At 43.9% G+C, this 19466-nt stretch overlaps 2 protein-coding genes across 4 annotated transcripts in view; one reads left to right on the top strand and one right to left on the bottom strand.

Moving 5' to 3' along the window:
- Positions 1 to 9: 9 nt before the first annotated feature.
- Positions 10 to 14237, bottom strand: aifm2 (AIF family member 2). Of its 3 annotated transcripts, XM_071901095.2 has the most exons (9): positions 14132 to 14237; positions 9482 to 9668; positions 8960 to 9075; positions 7239 to 7358; positions 7016 to 7108; positions 6705 to 6813; positions 4083 to 4235; positions 2404 to 2607; positions 10 to 1482 (listed from the first exon to the last, which is right to left on the bottom strand). In XM_071901095.2, the coding sequence occupies exons 2-9, from the start codon at positions 9651 to 9653 to the stop codon at positions 1331 to 1333; spliced, it is 1119 nt and encodes a 372-aa protein (XP_071757196.2). In that variant the 5' UTR covers positions 9654 to 9668; positions 14132 to 14237; the 3' UTR covers positions 10 to 1330. The 3 variants fall into 3 exon arrangements, with proteins under 3 accessions (XP_071757196.2, XP_071757199.2, XP_071757198.2); XM_071901098.2 differs by lacking the exon at positions 14132 to 14237 and having other exon boundaries at positions 8981 to 9075; positions 9482 to 9745; XM_071901097.2 differs by lacking the exon at positions 14132 to 14237 and having other exon boundaries at positions 2404 to 2604; positions 9482 to 9745.
- Positions 14238 to 17999: 3762 nt separating this feature from the next.
- The window catches only part of ninl (ninein-like), a 50132-nt gene continuing 48665 nt past the window's right edge, over positions 18000 to 19466 (top strand). The window contains exon 1 of the mRNA XM_078288748.1: positions 18000 to 18079. The gene's annotated coding sequence lies outside the window, so the exon portion shown is untranslated. The remainder of the gene's footprint in view (positions 18080 to 19466) is intronic.

The following is a 19466-nucleotide window of genomic DNA, read 5'->3' on the forward strand; positions in this document are numbered from 1 at the left end:
CTGGTTTCATGTGTTTTCTCTCTAACCCTCCTGTGTTTCAGCTGCATTATTTTACCATACATAACTCCATAAAAGAAAACTGCAGGCAAAGCATTGATGACTATTATTTATTTTGATTATTGGCAAAAGATCAATGTACAAAATGATGCAATGATTTCTAATATCCAGCACAAGGCAACTTTTGGTTCGGATGTAAACAATATCTCACAAATTCATAAAATATTTTAACATGCAGTACTATGCAAAAGTCTGAGGCAGCCAAGGTTTTTTTATATAAATGTTGTCGTGGATGTTTATTTGTTTTCTGCATCAGTGTGTCAGCAGACGGCTCTTTGTAGTAACTTTTTGGATATTTAGAAACTTTTTTAATTTCATTATTTTTGAAATCTTCGCTTTACAGATTTTTTTTTACATGTGACTAAGACTTTTGCGCAGTAACGTAAATCAGAGGTTTTTCTGTACATATTGATGAAATGCAGATTTTATATAGTACAGTTCTTCTCCAGTAACTTTTACTCCAAACCTCAGAAACACGCTGCAGCCGCCATGTTGTCATGCAGCTATCAGTCAATTACTATTCCTCACAAAAAAGTCACATGTGCTTTCTGGACACATGTTGGTTTTCACATGTGAACAATTTTTCTCACTTTGTATTCCGACAGTTTTTACTTAAGATGTTAAAAAAATCTATTTCTAAATGAAGTGGGGTTTTTTTCCACATGTGAACTTTTTGTTTCACATTTTCCCCGGACATTAGATCTGTCAAGATCTGTTTCACATGTGAAAACTTCAGTTCACATGCAAAGAGACAATTCACAGGTGAAAATGTCAATGGGAAATTTCACATGTTCACATATGAAAACCAACATGTGTGAAAAAAGCAGAAGTGATTTCAATTCACATGTGCGTTTTCACATTACTTTTTTGTAAGGGAAATAAAATGTTTGTAAAAACTCAACAGTCGAAACTCTTGAGCTTTCTGTTAGTCACTGTAAACTCATGTTGGCTGAAGGAAGACATTTTCTCTCCTCTCTCTGTCACTGACAAGGAATCATGGGAAATGAAGTTTTTGTTTTGGCAAATTTCCGGTCGAAACAGGATGTGGAGGCGGACGGATCAATAAAGAAGAACCGAACTCCAAACCCAGATCTGTCTGACAGCTGGAGGTGAAAACATGTCAGGAGTTCAGCAGCAGCTGTTTGTCAGGATTTGGGTTTGGGCTTTAGCTCCTCTGGCAGTGGCAGATAGTGTAAACCAATAGGACATCAGCTGGGGGGGGTGTAGGGTGTAGGGGGAGTGGGGGGCGGGGTCAGAGGTCAGAGGTCAGAGGTCAGGGTGACTGCTGCTGCATCTCCTTCCAGCTCTTCCACAGCAGCAGGTCTTGGCTCTTGGCCAGAGCCACCAGCTGGCGCGGCAGCTTGAGGCCGCTGTACTGACCGACGCCGTCGTCACGCCCCATCGCCAGCAGCATGGTGACCCGACCTGCAGCAACACACAGGGCAACCAGTGAGACACAGAGGGCAACCAGTGAGACACAGAGGGCAACCAGCAACACAGAGGGCAACCAGTGAGACACAGAGGGCAACCAGTGAGACACAGAGGGCAACCAGTGAGGCACAGAGGGCAACCAGCAACACAGAGGGCAACCAGTGAGACACAGAGGGCAACCAGTGAGGCACAGAGGGCAACCAGCAACACAGAGGGCAACCAGTGAGACACAGAGGGCAACCAGTGAGGCACAGAGGGCAACCAGCAACACAGAGGGCAACCAGTGAGACACAGAGGGCAACCAGTGAGACACAGAGGGCAACCAGTGAGGCACAGAGGGCAACCAGTGAGGCACAGAGGGCAACCAGCAACACAGAGGGCAACCAGCAACACAGAGGGCAACCAGTGAGACACAGAGGGCAACCAGTGAGACACAGAGGGCAACCAGTGAGACACAGAGGGCAACCAGCAACACAGAGGGCAACCAGTGAGACACAGAGGGCAACCAGCAACACAGAGGGCAACCAGCAACACAGAGGGCAACCAGCAACACAGAGGGCAACCAGCAACACAGAGGGCAACCAGTGAGACACAGAGGGCAACCGGCAACACCTGTGTGGTGAGAGGTCAGAGGTCAGGGTGTGTACCTGTGTGGTCAGAGGTCAGAGTGTGTACCTGTGTGGTCAGAGGTCAGGGTGTGTACCTGTGAGGTCAGAGGTCAGGGTGTGTGTACCTGTGTGGTCAGAGGTCAGAGGTCAGGGTGTGTACCTGTGAGGTCAGAGGTCAGGGTGTGTACCTGTGAGGTCAGAGGTCAGAGTGTGTACCTGTGTGGTCAGAGGTCAGAGGTCAGGGTGTGTACCTGTGAGGTCAGAGGTCAGGGTGTGTACCTGTGAGGTCAGAGGTCAGAGTGTATACCTGTGTGGTAGGAGGTCAGGTCCTTTTTGTTCACACTGTTGATGATGTTGCTAACGGCGACGGCGGCGTGCAGCCCGGCGTGGTACGCCATCTTGGGCTCCCTGACGTCGGCGCAGTCGCCCACAGCGAAGACGTTGGAGAAACCTTCCACCTGCAGCTGGGCGTTCACCTTCAGAGCGCCGTTCTCCGCCAGACTGGAGGCTGCTGGGAAAAAACAGAACGGATGACTTCATTGATTGATTGATTGATTGATTGATTTCTTAACTTGCTTTCTGTCTTTCAATCAGACCTTTACTTAACCAGACAGGTCAGTTTGGCAGAATGTTTCTTTTCCCAGAGTGATGTGTTTTAGTAGAAAGAGAACTGAAATATCATGCTGCAGTAGAACTACTGTTACTTTACTGATATTTTACTGCAGTAGAAGTCAAAGTTCTGGTGTAAAAATCTCCTTCAGTAAAAGTAAAAAGTGTGTGATTTAAAATGTCCTCAGAGTAAAAGTTCCTGAGTTCCTCTTTAGAACAGAGAACGTTGTTAGCTGTGATCTTTTCCATGTGATTCTAACAGGAGAGAGGTCAGAGTTCAAACTAGATTCTTTTCACTGGAAACATTAGAAACGAGAAAATAAAGTGCAGAAACAAAGTAAAGTCAGATTCCTCTTCTCACTGTGAATGGATCCACAGTTTGTCAGTTTCTGTCGATCCAGTTTCTGTTGCTGATGGAGAGACACAATCTGTTCTGTGATGGATGGATTTAAAATGGACTGAAGGAAAAGTCACAGTACTGACTTTAACAAATACTCAAAAAGTACAAGTACACAACAAAGCTTCTCAATTACAGTAACAGGAGTAAATGTAATTAGTTACTTCCAGCCTTGCCTTTAACTTATTTCTTATTTCTACAGTTATTAAGAGGATGGATTTCATAACTTCACCAGGTGTTCACCAGGTTTACATCATAACCTCTCATCGTCCCTCCATACTAAAACCTCATCAGTTGAGGCTGTGTACCCAGAATGCAAAGCTGTCAAGATAGGGACTCAATCAGTCAGTTAGTGAATTAGTCTGTCAGTCATTTAGTTTGTAAGTTATTCAATCAGACTGTCAGGTAATTAGTTAGTCAATCAGTCAATCAGTCAGTCAGTCAGTCAATTAGTTTTATAGTTAGTTATTTGATCAGTCAGTTAGTGAGCAGCATTCCCTATACTAGACCTGATTGAAAGAAACCTCCACAAAACAGCAAACTCTCTAACTCAGATACAGCAACACCGCCCCCAGTGGACAGAGAGCCAAACTGCACCAAACAGACCTGGATGCAGATTTCAACATTTTCCCAGAAACTGATTTAGGTGATTTGGGGTTTTTAGAAACTAAACCCCAAACCTGTGTAAAGTCTGACATCTAAAGGTAAACAGCATGCTACTGAAATGAGTAATGACCATCTGCTATTGGCTGATCTTTAGTGCGAGGTGATGACGTCACCTTCTACAGAGTACAACAGGTGGTGACATCATCATCTGGTGCGCCAAAGAGCCAGCCGAGAGCAGATGGAAATTGCAATAGCACGCTTTTAACCAGTAGATGGCAGCAAACCCACAGAGGCGGTCTAGTCACACCCAGATCTGTGAGGGTTTGGGGTTCAGTTCCTCTGTGAAGCGGTTCCGGTGCAGACGGCAGACTCACGCAGGCTGGAGGCGTAGGCGGCGGAGTTGACCTTGAGGCCGGTGCAGCAGAGGATCAGGTCTGTGAGGATCTGCGTCCCTCGGTCGGTGGTCACCGGCGTGTTCTTCTGCGTCACGTTCAGCTGCAGCTGCTCCAGGTTCACAACCTTCTGTCCTGAGGCGCAGCAGAGACCCGGGAACCTGCTTTACTTTTCTCATGTTTGTTATTCTAATATGTATTAAAATATGTAAAACAGTGTAAAATGTTACATATATTTTGTTTTTTTTTATCCAAAGAGCCCCACAGCAGTCTGAATGAATAGATTTTTATTCCCAGTAGGAATGAAACCCGGCTCTTCCCACTGAGCTACAAGGATCTTCTGAAATGTTACTGCACAGTAATATTATAAAACATATTTTTTTATTTGATCCGATTTGATTTAGCCTTTATTTAACCAGGAAGTCCCATTCAGATTATTGTGACATCAGTAGCATTGGCAACATATTTAAGTTTATTTTCTACATTTTTCGAATTAGTGCTCACGAAGTAAAAGGGAACATTTAGTTTTTTGAACTAAATTACCACTTCGATGGATGAATAAATGGACCCAACTCAGATCCAGATTAATAAAAGCCAGTTTGTTTCCATCCGGACTCCCGGCCTGCTGGACCTGCTCAGTGAGTTTCCATCAGGTTGCAGGATGGCCGGCTCTCCTCTGCTCTATCTGAATCCATTTATCCTCTGCCTCCATCTGGCTTAGTCAAACACATGCAGATCCACCACATGCAGATCCACCACATGCAGATCCACCACATGCAGATCCACCACATGCAGATCCACCACAGTTCAGTGGAGAGCCGCTTCGCTCCCGCTGAGCCGCATCCCCCGCAAACCTCCTGAACCCGCTGCTCCGCTTTATCTGCCGGTCTGTTTACCGGCTGAAGGATTACGTCCCGTCAGTTCTCATAAATGAATTGTGAAAAATGGGGCGGTGTTTACTCAATAAGTTGGTGATGGAAATGAATTTATCAAGTTCTATGTAAATCAATAGATGTAAAGTTCCTACAGGACAGTTGATATGTTTATTGTGCAACACCTCTCAGGGTTAGGGCTTCTTTTCACAACTAATACTTCCATGGTTCATACACAAGGCACATCGACTGTCACTCAATCTTACCAATAGACCGATCTGACCAATAGAGGAGCAGCAGACCCCCCCCCCCCCCGCCTCTCCAAAGCCCCGCCCCTAAAGCGTCTGTTCAAGAAACGCAAACCGGAAACCCAGAAACACAAAGACAAATCCCAGGAATGCCGTCGCACTTCAGACAAAAAAAAAATCATAACATGTGATCAGATGAGGAATGAAACTGCAACCTGAGACTGAAGCAGTGAAAATATCTAATTTAACTGCACTGCTTCAAATTATACATTTTCAATTTAGTTTGCAAAGATCATGATTGTGGATGTAAATCTGATTTCTTTGCCTTGCACATTTTAGCTCTCTGTCATATTTTGCAATGTTCATAGTTTTGGGGTAAAATAATTGTTTTTTTGGTTTGTGATCCTCAAATTCTTCAGAATTCCCATCGTATTCCTTCACCTCCTCCATGACTGAAGGGGATAATCGGGGAAATCAATAAGAGATTCACTTTCTCCGCCTGTTTCCTAGGAAGAACAAGTGGCTCTGACATTTTGTTCAGACTACAGACACAGGTACACATCATGTTCAGATACTCCGCCGCACGTCAACGCCACAAAAACACTGTGGGACTCGACAGAATCTGGACCCGTTTTGTCTTCTGTAAGCCTCAGCGTGTCACGACTGCTCATTTCCAGCGATATGAAAACCCGGCACGCGGCATCTTTAACTGACGAGGCTTTCACACCTACAGGTTTGGTCTGTAGCTTTTTGTTAAGTCGGGATCGTTCTGACAGGTGTGAACTCGCCCCGCGGACTCGGCTGCAGACCAGAAACTTGTAAAAAGTTCGCCAAACATGGTCCGTCTCAAACAATTTCGATTCGAGTCCGACCCAAAGAGAGGAAATGACGATATGTGCGTAGTGTTGTGTCGGTTCACGGTGGGGTGTTTGGTTGTTTTTAGTCAAATTACAGCAGAGAGGACAGAATCTACACCCCAGCTTGGTCGGGATCGTAATCGCCGAGCCGGTAGAGACTGTGGAGTCCGAACCAGATTCTGTTCTCTTCTTTCTCCGCGGTCGGTACGGAGACACTCGGTACGCCTGCCGCCTCGGTCAAGACTTTACGGAAACAAATGTATATGCTGTACACTCACCTAACACAGACATACTGTTGACAGGAGAGTTCTTGTTGATATTTTACCCGTCGTTAAATAGATTTTAAGCCTTGAAACGTCACCAGCTAGAGAGGAAGCTACTGGCCGCCCCAGAGGAAGAACGTCCGACACATTGCAGAGGATTACACCCTCAAAAAAATGGAACTCAGAGATAAGACGGGTGCCATTTCTCTGTAGTCCACCAAGATATCTGTCCGCTTGATATCAGTCGGTGTGAAAGGAGCCGGACCAGTACAGTGGAACAACCTAGTGGACTCTGGTTCAGACTTTAAACGGACTCTACAGTGTGAAAACGCCCTGGAAGACAACCAGCTGACAGTTTGCCTACCCAGTATGAGCTCCACTCCCTTCGCCAGCAGAACCTCCTTCACCTGCTGCCTGACGCTGGCCAGCAGCTCCGTGTCGGCCAGGCCGACCCGGGAGTGGATCAGGACCACCTGGGGTCAGGGGTCATCCCAATTAAACATGAGACATACAACAACATTCAACACATGCAGTAGTAGCAGTAGTAGTATCAATAATTGCAGTAGTAGCAGTAGTAGTATCAATAATTGCAGTAGTAGCAGTAGTAGTATCACCGATAAATCTGTTTTCAGACTCTCAGACTCAAATCTAACGGAGTCTCTTCAGACTCGTCACCTTCTTGTCTGGATATTCAGTCTTGATCTCAGCAGCCATCTCCACTCCGGTCGAGCCTCCTCCCACCACCAGCACCGACTCTGCCGCCTGGATCTGATCCACACACACACACACACACACACACACACATAATTATAAAGGGCTTCCAGGCGATGTAAGCGCCCCCCTCTGGCGGCCATGTTGGAGGTCTTCAGCTCTGAACAGCTGACTGTGTGAGCCGCACCTCCTTGACGAGGTCGTCGTACTTCTGGACGGCGGTCTGGTGGGACGCCACGGTGTTGAACTTCCCCGGGAACGGCCCGTCAGTCCCGGTGCACAGGATGAGGTGGGTGAACTTGATCTCCTGTTCAACACAAGCAAACCTTCACTTACACATCACTGAAGGATCTGTCCAGTCAGCATGACCCGGGTGAACTTTGACCCGGGTGAACTTTGACCTGGGTGAACTTTGACCCGGGTGAACTTTGACCCGGGTGAACTTTGACCCGGGTGAACTTTGACCTGGTTAGACTTTGACCTGGTTAGACTTTGACCTGGGTGAACTTTGACCCGGGTGAACTTTGACCCGGGTGAACTTTGACCCGGGTGAACTTTGACCTGGTTAGACTTTGACCTGGTTAGACTTTGACCTGGGTGAACTTTGACCCGGGTGAACTTTGACCCGGGTGAACTTTGACCCGGGTGAACTTTGACCTGGGTGAACTTTGACCTGGTTAGACTTTGACCTGGTTAGACTTTGACCTGGGTGAACTTTGACCTGGGTGAACTTTGACCTGGTTAGACTTTGACCTGGGTGAACTTTGACCTGGTTAGACTTTGACCTGGGTGAACTTTGACCTGGGTGAACTTTGACCTGGTTAGACTTTGACCTGGGTGAACTTTGACCTGGTTAGACTTTGACCTGGGTGAACTTTGACCTGGTTAGACTTTGACCTGGTTACACTTTGACCTGGGTGAACTTTGACCTGGTTAGACTTTGACCTGGGTGAACTTTGACCTGGTTACACTTTGACCTGGGTGAACTTTGACCTGGTTACACTTTGACCTGGGTGAACTTTGACCTGGTTACACTTTGACCTGGGTGAACTTTGACCTGGTTAGACTTTGACCTGGGTGAACTTTGACCTGGTTAGACTTTGACCTGGTTACACTTTGACCTGGGTGAACTTTGACCTGGTTACACTTTGACCTGGGTGAACTTTGACCTGGTTAGACTTTGACCTGGGTGAACTTTGACCTGGTTAGACTTTGACCTGGGTGAACTTTGACCTGGGTGAACTTTGACCTGGTTACACTTTGACCTGGTTACACTTTGACCTGGGTGAACTTTGACCTGGTTACACTTTGATATGATTCAAAATCAAAACATCTTAACAACATCTTGTAATCACCAAGATGGCGCCTGCTGCAGCATCTGTCATATTATTTTCTATTCTTCTTCTGTTTTCTATTTTCTTTTCAGTTCTCAGCACTGATAACTTAACATCGCTTTCTTTTTTGTTTCATACTTCCCTTCGCGATATTTTCCTATTCTTATTTCTATTCTATTTTTCTATTCTATTTTTTTTGCTGTATCCTATTATATTTGCTGCTGCAACAACACAACTTAACTTAACTTGACTTAACTTGACTTGACTTAATGTGACTTGTGACTTAATGTGACTTGTGACTTGTGTGACTTGTGACTTAATGTGACTTGTGACTTAATGTGACGTGTGACTTAATGTGACGTGTGACTTGTGTGACTTGTGACTTGTGACTTAATGTGACTTGTGACTTGTGTGACTTGTGTGACTTGTGTGACTTGTGACTTAATGTGACTTGTGACTTAATGTGACTTGTGACTTGTGTGACTTGTGTGACTTGTGTGACTTGTGACTTGTGACCTAATGAGACTTGTGACTCGTGACTCGTGGCTCCACACCCCGCCCTGCAGCCCGTTACCTTCCCCCCCTCCAGAGTGACCGTCAGCCCCTCGGTGTCGACTCGCTCCACTCTTCCCTGGACAAAACTCTCTCCGAACGTCGCAGAATAAGGAATAAAGGTTTTCTTAGCGAAACCTGCAGAAGAACAGAGCGGGTCAAAGGTCGACTCGTTACTGAGCATGACACTCACTTATGGTGAAGAACCACAAACCCAGTGCATGATGGGAAAACACATCAATTGAATAAAAGAAATAACAAATAAATGAAGAACAATAATAGATAAAATTACAAAAGTAAAAAATTAAACTACTTAGAAAAATAGAAATAAAAAAGCTTATAGAAATAAAAAATACAACTATTTAGAAAAATGTTATCAAATTAAAATGTCAAAAAAATCAAAATTAAAATATGCATGAAATAATAAAAAAAAAAATATATAGAATAATTACAAAAACTAAAAAATTATATTTAGAAAAATAAAACTAATTACAAAAAGACAAATTCTCCTAAAATAAAAACTAAATGTCCGAGGCGGAGGTACCGGTCTGGACGGAGGCCCGCAGCGCCGCCACGTTGTGATGGAAGGCGTCTCGCATGTCGATCAGAGTGAAGCTGACCTGCTTCGACTTCAGCTCCTGAGCCGCCGCGATGCCGCCGAACCCCCCGCCCACCACCACCACATGGACCCCCTCCACCGACAGCTGGCCGCCCATCTCCTGCACACACACCTGCACCAATACCACAACAGTTATCCCAGGCTGCTGGACACACTCCTGTACTGACTCTCTCTCTCTCTCTGTGTGTCTCTTCTCTCTCTCTCTCTCTGTGTGTGTCTCTTCTCTCTCTCTCTCTCTCTCTCTCTCTCTCTGTGTCTCTTCTCTCTCTCTCTCTCTGTGTGTCTCTTCTCTCTCTCTCTCTCTCTGTGTGTGTCTCTTCTCTCTCTCTCTCTCTCTCTCTCTCTCTGTGTGTCTCTTCTCTCTCTCTCTCTCTGTGTGTCTCTTCTCTCTCTCTCTGTGTGTCTCTTCTCTCTCTCTCTCTCTGTGTGTCTCTTCTCTCTCTCTCTGTGTGTGTCTCTTCTGTCTCTCTCTCTCTCTGTGTGTCTCTTCTCTCTCTCTCTCTCTGTGTGTCTCTTCTCTCTCTCTCTCTCTGTGTGTCTCTTCTCTCTCTCTCTCTCTCTGTGTGTGTCTCTTCTGTCTCTCTCTCTCTCTCTCTCTCTCTCTCTCTCTGTGTGTGTCTCTTCTCTCTCTCTCTCTCTCTCTCTCTCTGTGTGTCTCTTCTCTCTCTCTCTCTGTGTGTCTCTTCTGTCTCTCTCTCTCTCTGTGTCTCTTCTCTCTCTCTCTCTCTGTGTGTCTCTTCTCTCTCTCTGTGTGTGTCTCTTCTCTCTCTCTCTCTCTCTCTCTCTCTCTCTCTGTGTGTGTGTCTCTTCTGTCTCTCTCTCTCTCTCTCTCTCTCTCTCTCTCTCTGTGTGTGTGTCTCTTCTGTCTCTCTCTCTCTCTCTCTTCTCTCTCTCTCTCTCTGTGTGTCTCTTCTCTCTCTCTCTCTCTCTGTGTCTCTTCTCTCTCTCTCTCTCTCTGTGTCTCTTCTGTCTCTCTCTCTCTCTGTGTCTCTTCTCTCTCTCTCTCTCTCTGTGTCTCTTCTCTCTCTCTCTCTCTCTGTGTGTGTCTCTTCTCTCTCTCTCTCTCTCTCTCTCTCTCTCTCTCTGTGTGTCTCTTCTCTCTCTCTCTCTGTGTGTCTCTTCTGTCTCTCTCTCTCTCTGTGTCTCTTCTCTCTCTCTCTCTCTGTGTGTCTCTTCTCTCTCTCTGTGTGTGTCTCTTCTCTCTCTCTCTCTCTCTCTCTCTCTCTCTCTCTCTGTGTGTGTGTCTCTTCTGTCTCTCTCTCTCTCTCTCTCTCTCTCTCTCTCTCTGTGTGTGTGTCTCTTCTGTCTCTCTCTCTCTCTCTCTCTTCTCTCTCTCTCTCTCTGTGTGTCTCTTCTCTCTCTCTCTCTCTCTGTGTCTCTTCTCTCTCTCTCTCTCTCTGTGTGTGTCTCTTCTCTCTCTCTCTCTGTGTGTGTCTCTTCTGTCTCTCTCTCTCTCTCTCTCTCTCATTAAATTTATTCCCATATATGAGTAAGAATTAACCTTCAGTTCTCATGACATCATCACATGTCATCATGAACATGCTGATGTCATCATGTATCTGCTGCTCTGATAACACACTGCAGCCCCATATGAATTACCTGCAATAAAACAATTCACTGTAATGTTCCTACAGGATTGTACAGAGAGTTCACTTCATGTTTTCATTTCCTCCGGTCAATATAATATTCCTTATCGCTTGGCTGTGATGTTTGTTCAGTTTCCTTTACTGCAGGAATTCTATATTTCCTCTTCAGTCTGCTGATGTGAGTTCAGTTTGTGATCTTTACATGATCAGTTCTCTCCTCTCTCCTCTCTGCTCTCTCTTCTCTCCTCTCTGCTCTCTCCTTTCTGCTCTCTCCTCTCTGCTCTCTCCTCTCTCCTCTGCTCTCTCCTCTCTGCTCTCTGCTCTCTGCTCTCTCCTCTCTGCTCTCTCCTCTCTGCTCTCTGCTCTGCTCTCTCCTCTCTCCTCTCTGCTCCCTGCTCTCTCTGCTCTCTCCTCTCTGCTCTCTCCTCTCTGCTCTCTCCTCTCTCCTCTGCTCTCTCCTCTCTCCTCTCTGCTCTCTCCTCTCTGCTCTCTCCTCTGCTCTCTCCTCTCTCCTCTCTGCTCCCTGCTCTCTCTGCTCTCTCCTCTCTGCTCTCTCCTCTCTGCTCTCTCCTCTCTCCTCTGCTCTCTCCTCTCTCCTCTCTGCTCTCTCCTCTCTGCTCTGCTCTCTCCTCTCTGCTCTCTCCTCTCTGCTCTCTCCTCTCTGCTCTCTGCTCTCTCCTCTCTCCTCTGCTCTCTCCTCTCTGCTCTCTCCTCTCTGCTCTCTCCTCTCTCCTCTGCTCTCTCCTCTCTGCTCTCTCCTCTCTCCTCTCTCCTCTCTCCTCTGCTCTCTCCTCTCTGCTCTCTCCTCTCTCCTCTGCTCTCTCCTCTCTGCTCTCTGCTCTCTCCTCTGCTCTCTCCTCTCTCCTCTCTGCTCTCTCCTCTCTGCTCTCTCCTCTCTGCTCTCTCCTCTCTCCTCTGCTCTCTCCTCTCTCCTCTCTGCTCTCTCCTCTCTGCTCTGCTCTCTCCTCTCTGCTCTCTCCTCTCTGCTCTCTCCTCTCTGCTCTCTGCTCTCTCCTCTCTCCTCTGCTCTCTCCTCTCTGCTCTCTCCTCTCTGCTCTCTCCTCTCTCCTCTGCTCTCTCCTCTCTGCTCTCTCCTCTCTCCTCTGCTCTCTCCTCTCTCCTCTCTGCTCTCTCCTCTCTGCTCTGCTCTCTCCTCTCTGCTCTCTCCTCTCTGCTCTCTCCTCTCTGCTCTCTGCTCTCTCCTCTCTGCTCTCTCCTCTCTGCTCTCTGCTCTCTCCTCTCTGCTCTCTCCTCTCTGCTCTCTGCTCTCTGCTCTCTCCTCTCTGCTCTCTCCTCTCTGCTCTCTGCTCTCTGCTCTCTCCTCTCTCCTCTCTGCTCTCCTCCTCTCTCCTCTCTGCTCTCTGCTCTCTGCTCTCTGCTCTCTCCTCTCTGCTCTCTCTCTCTCCTCTCTGCTCTCTCTGCTCTCTCCTCTCTGCTCTCTCCTCTCTCCTCTTTGCTCTCTCCTCTCTGCTCTCTCCTCTCTCCTCTCTCCTCTCTCCTCTCTGCTCTCTGCTCTCTCCTCTCTCCTCTCTCCTCTCTGCTCTCTCCTCTCTGCTCTCTGCTCTCTCCTCTCTCCTCTCTGCTCTCTGCTCTCTCCTCTCTCCTCTCTCCTCTCTCCTCTCTCCTCTCTGCTCTCTCCTCTCTGCTCTCTCCTCTCTGCTCTCTGCTCTCTCTCCTTCAGCCTGAGCTGCCTGACAGTTTTTATTCTAATTCATTTCATGAGTCTGATGTTTGGTTTTATTTGATTGTTGGAGCAGCTGTTAACTCTTCTTCTTCTTCTTCTTCCTTCTTCTTCTTCTGATTGTCTCGCTGCTGCCCAGCAGGTTGGACCGACTCTGCTGTGTGTCTGTAGTTTTAGGTAAATATCCTGCGGTCAGTTGTCCTGGTGTATGTAAAACATCTGAACATTTCCATGTGGGTTACCTCTCTGTGGTTCTCCGTCCTGCTGGTGTCGCTCTAATCTAATCTACACAAATAGGAAGGTATTAAATATAAATAGGAGTAATATTTCAGTCTAATCTAACAGGTTATTTTCCTCAGCTGACAGCAGCTGAACCTCTGTCTGTCTGATGCAGCAGAAGAAGAAGACAGATAATCTTATTTATATATTAATAATAGTATTTATTTACACTCGGAGGAGGAAAGTAACTCAGTCCAGTTCCTCCAGTTCTGAGGTTCTGGATCTTTACTGAGTTTTTCCATCCTGTGAGACTTTCTCCTCCTCTACATTTATCTGCCGGCTGAGTTACTAGTTACTTTGCAGAATACATAAATATATGTAAATATTCACCACCAGTCACAGTCTGAACCTGACTGAATGTTCTGTGTTTCATTCTCTTAAAGCATTTGATCTAAAGTCTTCTGCTGAAACGCTTGAAAATGAGTTTCTCAGACAAATATAAATAGTGAAGTTGATCCTACGTATGAATTTCTTTCCAAGCCTTTGTCTTTCCATCAAGGCAAAGAATCTAAAATACAAAGATAGTTTGGATTTGTTAACACTTTTTTTGGTCGCTGCATAATTCAATTTGTGTTATTTCATAGTTTTGATGTTTTACTGTTATTCTAACATGGTGGAAAATAGTAAAAAATAAAGAAACATGTGATGTGTCCAGACTGTTGACAGGCAGTGTGTATACATACCTGTTACTTTAAATGTTTACTATGTCCAACACTTTACAAACACGATGACGCTTTATGTGACGTCATTGCACTAGCCATAACTTACACTACAATATTACGTTCTTATGCTTTTTTATTTTCCTCTTCATTTCTGTTTTAAGTGGATTCTTTATTTAAGTTGTGTATTCCTGTGACTCGTGCTGCTCAGTCTGCAGACAGCAGGGACCCTCACCGCTCTGTTTCCCCCGCGGGATCCGAACGTCACACACAAACAGATAAACAGATAAACAAATAAACAGTTTAACCTCGCGCGCAGCAGCAGAGTTCAGCTCAGGTGTGTGAGGTTGAACCCGGAAAGTGACCTCACCTGTTAAATGTCTCCTGAAGGTTTCTGGTCTCAGTTTGTTTCTTCTGTTTCTCTCTCTTTCTGCTCTCCTCTCCTCTTCTTCTCTTCGTGCTGCAGCTTCTTGTTTTCTACGGTTTATTCTAATAACGCCCTCTGACGACACAGCCCGTCCGCCAATCACAGCCCCGCTCGGCCCAGCGGGGGTGGGGCGGGGGAAGCGGGGGGGGGGGGGCTTCTGCTGGCCTTCAGGTGCTGTCGGAATATTTAAGTGATCTTTGACATCATTACCTCATAGTTACAATCTTAGTTTTGTGTAAGTATTTGGTGACGTCACACCGTGCTGTCATTCATATTTACCTTTCCCATGTGAATCATCTGACTGATCAGACTCCACAGCAACAACTGAGACTCCTCTTCAGATCAGACATGTATTGAGCTTTTCAGCTTTTGGGAATATTATATATCCAGGGAAAATTAGAGAAATAAAGATACTCGTTTTGTTTTTATAGACAACTGACAAACAGTTTAGAAAAATAAAACAAACAAAAAACACACAGACATGATGAAAATAAAAAAAACAATCCAAAATAGGAGGAGAAAAAAAAGGCAAATTAAAAACGGTAATATGTCCCTAACCCCCCACCCCCCCCACCCCCCCACCCCCCACCCCAAAAAAATAAAAATAAAATAAAAACAAAATAAATAAATAGCCTATATATAGAGTAGGCTACATACACATACATATACACACATACAGAACAAATATTCCTGTGATCCTGCAGGAGAAAAGAAGGGAAAGAAATCAGATTTGATCAGATGAAGGAGATGAAGGAGATGATCTGAATAATCAGATGAATCTCTCTGTGTTGACAGTCAGTGTGAAGCAGGACAGAGTTCAGAGAGGAGAGAGAGAGAGACGGAGAAACTTCAGCTGAGGAAACTCAACATTTCAACACTTCACTGTTCAACCGTCCGACTGTTTCTGTTCCCTCTGTTTCCTCTGGTCTCTAATGAGGAAACATGGGAAATATTAAGAAACTCTCTCTCTCTCTCTCTCTCTCTCTCTCTCTCTCTCTCATTAAATTTATTCCCATATATGAGTAAGAATTAACCTTCAGTTCTCATGACATCATCACATGTCATCATGAACATGCTGATGTCATCATGTATCTGCTGCTTTGATAACACACTGCAGCTCCATATGAATTACCTGCAATAAAACAATTCACTGTAATGTTCCTATATTGTACAGAGAGTCTACAGAGAGTTCATACAGACCTGAGTACTTCATGTTTTTATTTCCTCTGGTCAAGATAATATTAACTGTTTCTGTTTCCTCTGTCTTCAGCTAATGAGGAAACATGGAAAATATTAAGAAAGTTGAATATAAAGATTTTGAAGCATTTTCTTCCAACATGAGATCAAACCAGGTGGAAGAATAAAAAAAAATGTTTGATCACATGACTGTAAATCCAGCAGGAGGCTTATACTGTTACAGTCAGGAGTCTTCTGAAGTAAATTCTTCCTAAATATTTCTGTTCTGGTTATGAAAGAAGGGATTTCAGGTGTTTTTTATTTCCTCTAAAAATGTTAAATGAAACCTTTAAAGTCTGGCCTGAGTCCACAGATCCAGATCCAGGTCTCATCTGCTGCTGGTTCAACATTAGAGTCTGTTTGTCTGGTTCCTAGTTTTAGTTTTCTGGAGTTTTTCATGTTCCTGAGCTGAACTGCTGCTGTACAAATAACATGAGGATTCAATTTATAGTTGGATTTCTCATTATTTCATTAACATCACAATCTTTGTTCCGGCATCTAAATATTTTTCATATTATCTGAAATATTATTTGAAAAGAAGAAGTGCACAAATCTCATCAAAATGCCTTTATTACAGAAATAACAGTCAAAAATACCTTTTACATAAGAGGCCATCTTGGATAACTCCCCACTGATCCAATCAGAAGAGTTATTGATCAGATGAATTGATCAGTCACACACAGCTCCACATGTATTAACCAGTCAGACGCTTCAACACTGAATATGAACTGAGTTCAGGAGCGGAGTCACCAGACTTACATACTAAGATCTTTTTGAATTTTGTTTTATTTTTTTCAAAAATGTGATTTTCACATCATATTTTCATAGCCACATAGCCCTGTAAGATGCCACATATATAATAATAATAAACTTTATTTGTATAGCAGCTTTCTTAACAGTGATACAAAGTGAGTCACAAAACAAGTTCAGAACACAGCAGCAAAACAGAATAAAAAACATAAACAAGGATCAGAAAACTTCAAACAAAAAAGACATAAAATTAACAGTAAAACCGAATCATGACTTCAGGCTTTGACAAAGAATTTTTATTTATTTTAATAAAAGAAGGTTTAATATATGTAAAGTCAAAAGTCAAAAGTCCAACTAAAAGCAAAAGTTTCTCTGGGTTTTATTGAGGTTTTGCTGCCCAGTTGCTCGTCACACCGCCGCCTGCTGGTGACAGTGTGTACTGATCAATACCAAATGGCTGCAGCTGATAAAATAACAATATATATAATATAAAACATCTTTGGTTAAAATGTTACAGTTTGATTTCAGAAACATAATAAACCAGCGACACTCCAAACCTCCACATAATGTTTAAATGATAAAATAAAAGCCTGATCAGTGTGAGTCTGATCTGAGCTGCAGCGCCTCGTGCGGCCACAGTCCGCACTCCTCCACACTGTCCTGACTTCATCAAGCTGCCAGAGTTACACACACCAAGACCGGAAAAAGTGATCATTCCTTCAAAATAAAAGCATAAAATATGTCAGTAAAAAAGTGTTAAGAAGAACAAGTACCTGGGATACACAGCACAACAAAAATCAAAATAATTAGATTAAATATTGAGTGAAACTATGGCTGTATGATAGAAAGTAAAAGGATTATACTGTCTTACAGCACATGATTACATTATTAGACCTGAAGTTAAATATATGATGAAAAACAGCTAGTGATACACACACATCTGCTTCAACCTGTAAGATAAGATAAGATAAGATAAGATAAGATAGCACTTTATTAATCCCCTTGGGGAAATTCAGGAAATCTGCCTATATAACTTTTAATATAATATATGATGTGAAAATGACATTATGCAAAAAAAAATAGCAATTGTGTTTTCATTTACTACAGATTCCCCCTTAAATGTATTGTTCATTTTCATATTTGTTGTTTGTATTACTCAGAAAAAAATGTTGCAATATTATGTTCACCAATAATGTTTTTTTTTTTTTTAAAGTTTTCACCGGAATTCCTGTTTATATTTTGTCTGGCTTGACACTGGTGAAAATATGACAGAAACAGAAACATGGATGAAAAGAAATGAAAAACCATCAGACTCTCCAACATAAACTGCCTGTGATGTCAGTGAGCAGTGTGTGAGGTATACAGAGGTAAATGTGCTTTGTTATTTAAGACACTTAGTTCAAAATTATTTACATGTGTGTGTATGTATTGCAATAATCAGCCAAATAATTATATGTACAGTACTGTAAAAATAACTATAAAATGCTGATATCATTATTATTCACCAATATTTAATGTAAAATTATTTTTCTTACATCATCTTGTCTTAAATTTGTTGTTTTGTTGTATGTGTTGTTGTATGTACACAATGTATGTCATGCCAATAAAAGTTCATTGAATGAGCTTTGAGCAATGACTGAATATGGGGTTTTATTTTGAAATGCACAACCGGAAGTGTTACCCTGTCCATCCTATCCAGCTTGCCGCTGGTGTGTGGGAGTCCAGTGTGTGTCGGTGTGTGTGTCGGTGCCAGCCTCCTCCGTTACATACATGTCTGTCCTTCACCCTGCAGTGTAACGGCGCCTTACCGGAGCATCAGCCGCCGCTGGAGCCGCGAGACCGGACCGACATTCATGGAGGAACCGTGAACCTTTACCGGAAAGTCGGAGCTCAACTTTTCCATCGGTAAGAAAGCATCTGAGTAACGTTGTTCCTGTTTATAACGAACCGTACCTACCGCTTCACTAACGGGACCGAACTTTCCTTTGAAGTTCCGTTAGAACCGACCCGGCTCGCGGTCTCGTTACATTGTATCATTGTATCGCGCGCGGAAAGCGACTTGCTGTTGTAGTTTGTGGTTACTGTGTGTCTGTTGACCCGCGAGCCTTTTGTTCTGTTCTGGCGGCCCGTTCCCATGGTGAAGCTGCAGCTCGCGAGACACACCGGGACACGGCTACCGTCCGCTTACTGTAATACAGACAGAGAGGGAGAGAGAGAGAGAGAGAGGAGAGAGAGAGAGAGAGAGAGAGAGAGGAGAGAGAGAGAGAGAGAGAGAGAGAGAGAGAGAGAGAGAGAGAGAGAGAGAGAGAGAGAGAGAGAGAGAGGAGAGAGAGAGACGAGAGAGAGAGAGAGAGAGAGAGAGAGAGAGAGAGAGAGAGAGAGAGAGACTGCTGCTTCTCTTTACTCTGCTGTATTCTGTTTATCTGTAGGAAGCTCTGCATCTACATGTAGCTGGAATGTATCGACATGAAAATTAATATTTATTAAACTGCAATAATATTGTTAGTGGAGAGAGAGAGAGAGAGACTGTGTTCTCCATTTAGGAGTTGTTATAAATTATTATTATAGATATTGGTGATTATGCTTTATTGCTTTATTATTATTTCTGCATCTCATATAATTCAATCTATAAAATGTAGTTTGCAGAGAGAGACTGAGTTCTCAATTTAGGAAGACATTATTGGTGATTATTATAATATTGGTGATTATGTGTTATTTTGTAGTTCATGTTTTCAAACCAAATAATGAATCCTTTCAATATGGTTTGAAGTATAAACTGTAGTTTGTCCTGACAGTGAAGGAAGCGAAGGGAGTTGATTCATGTTTTGCACAACAACAAAACTTTATTTAGACTATAAACCAATATTTGTAATTTTGAATTCCAGCCTGAGTATCTGTGACTACAGCAGGGGGTCCCAACCTGCGGTCTGCGGACCTCCAGGGGTCCTTAACAGGGTTCCATGAGGTCCTGAGCAAAATGAGGAATCATTTAATTTGACTATTATTCTCTTCACTACGTCAGCACAGAGACTGTGTGGCTCTTTATCTCCACCTGCAGCCTGGTACACATACATCTATATTAAATCATATATAACAGTAAATATATTCAGATGCAGTTTCTCAGGACCAAACCTTAATAAATAGAGATCGGCGGTCTGATGTGTTTCAGCCTGAGCTGCAGGCTGAGCAGTCACATGACTAACTGTGATATTTAAAACACATCAGCAATAGAAATAGAATCATGAGGAAAAAAAATTATTTCCAGAGTCTTGTGATTGCAAAAGAGAAGAAT

The sequence above is a fragment of the Centroberyx gerrardi genome, chromosome 15, assembly GCF_048128805.1.
Source record: "Centroberyx gerrardi isolate f3 chromosome 15, fCenGer3.hap1.cur.20231027, whole genome shotgun sequence".
Classification (NCBI taxonomy): domain Eukaryota; kingdom Metazoa; phylum Chordata; class Actinopteri; order Beryciformes; family Berycidae; genus Centroberyx; species Centroberyx gerrardi.

Coding starts and splice junctions, on each gene's coding strand:
- aifm2 (XM_071901095.2), bottom strand. CDS start 9,653: ATGGGCGGCCAGCTGTCGGTGGAGGGGGTCCATGTGGTGGTGGTGGGC. Junction 6,814..7,015: donor CTGAATATCCAGACAAGAAG/GTGACGAGTCTG, acceptor CCCTGACCCCAG/GTGGTCCTGATCCACTCCCG. Junction 4,236..6,704: donor GGGAGTGGAGCTCATACTGG/GTAGGCAAACTG, acceptor GCTGCGCCTCAG/GACAGAAGGTTGTGAACCTG.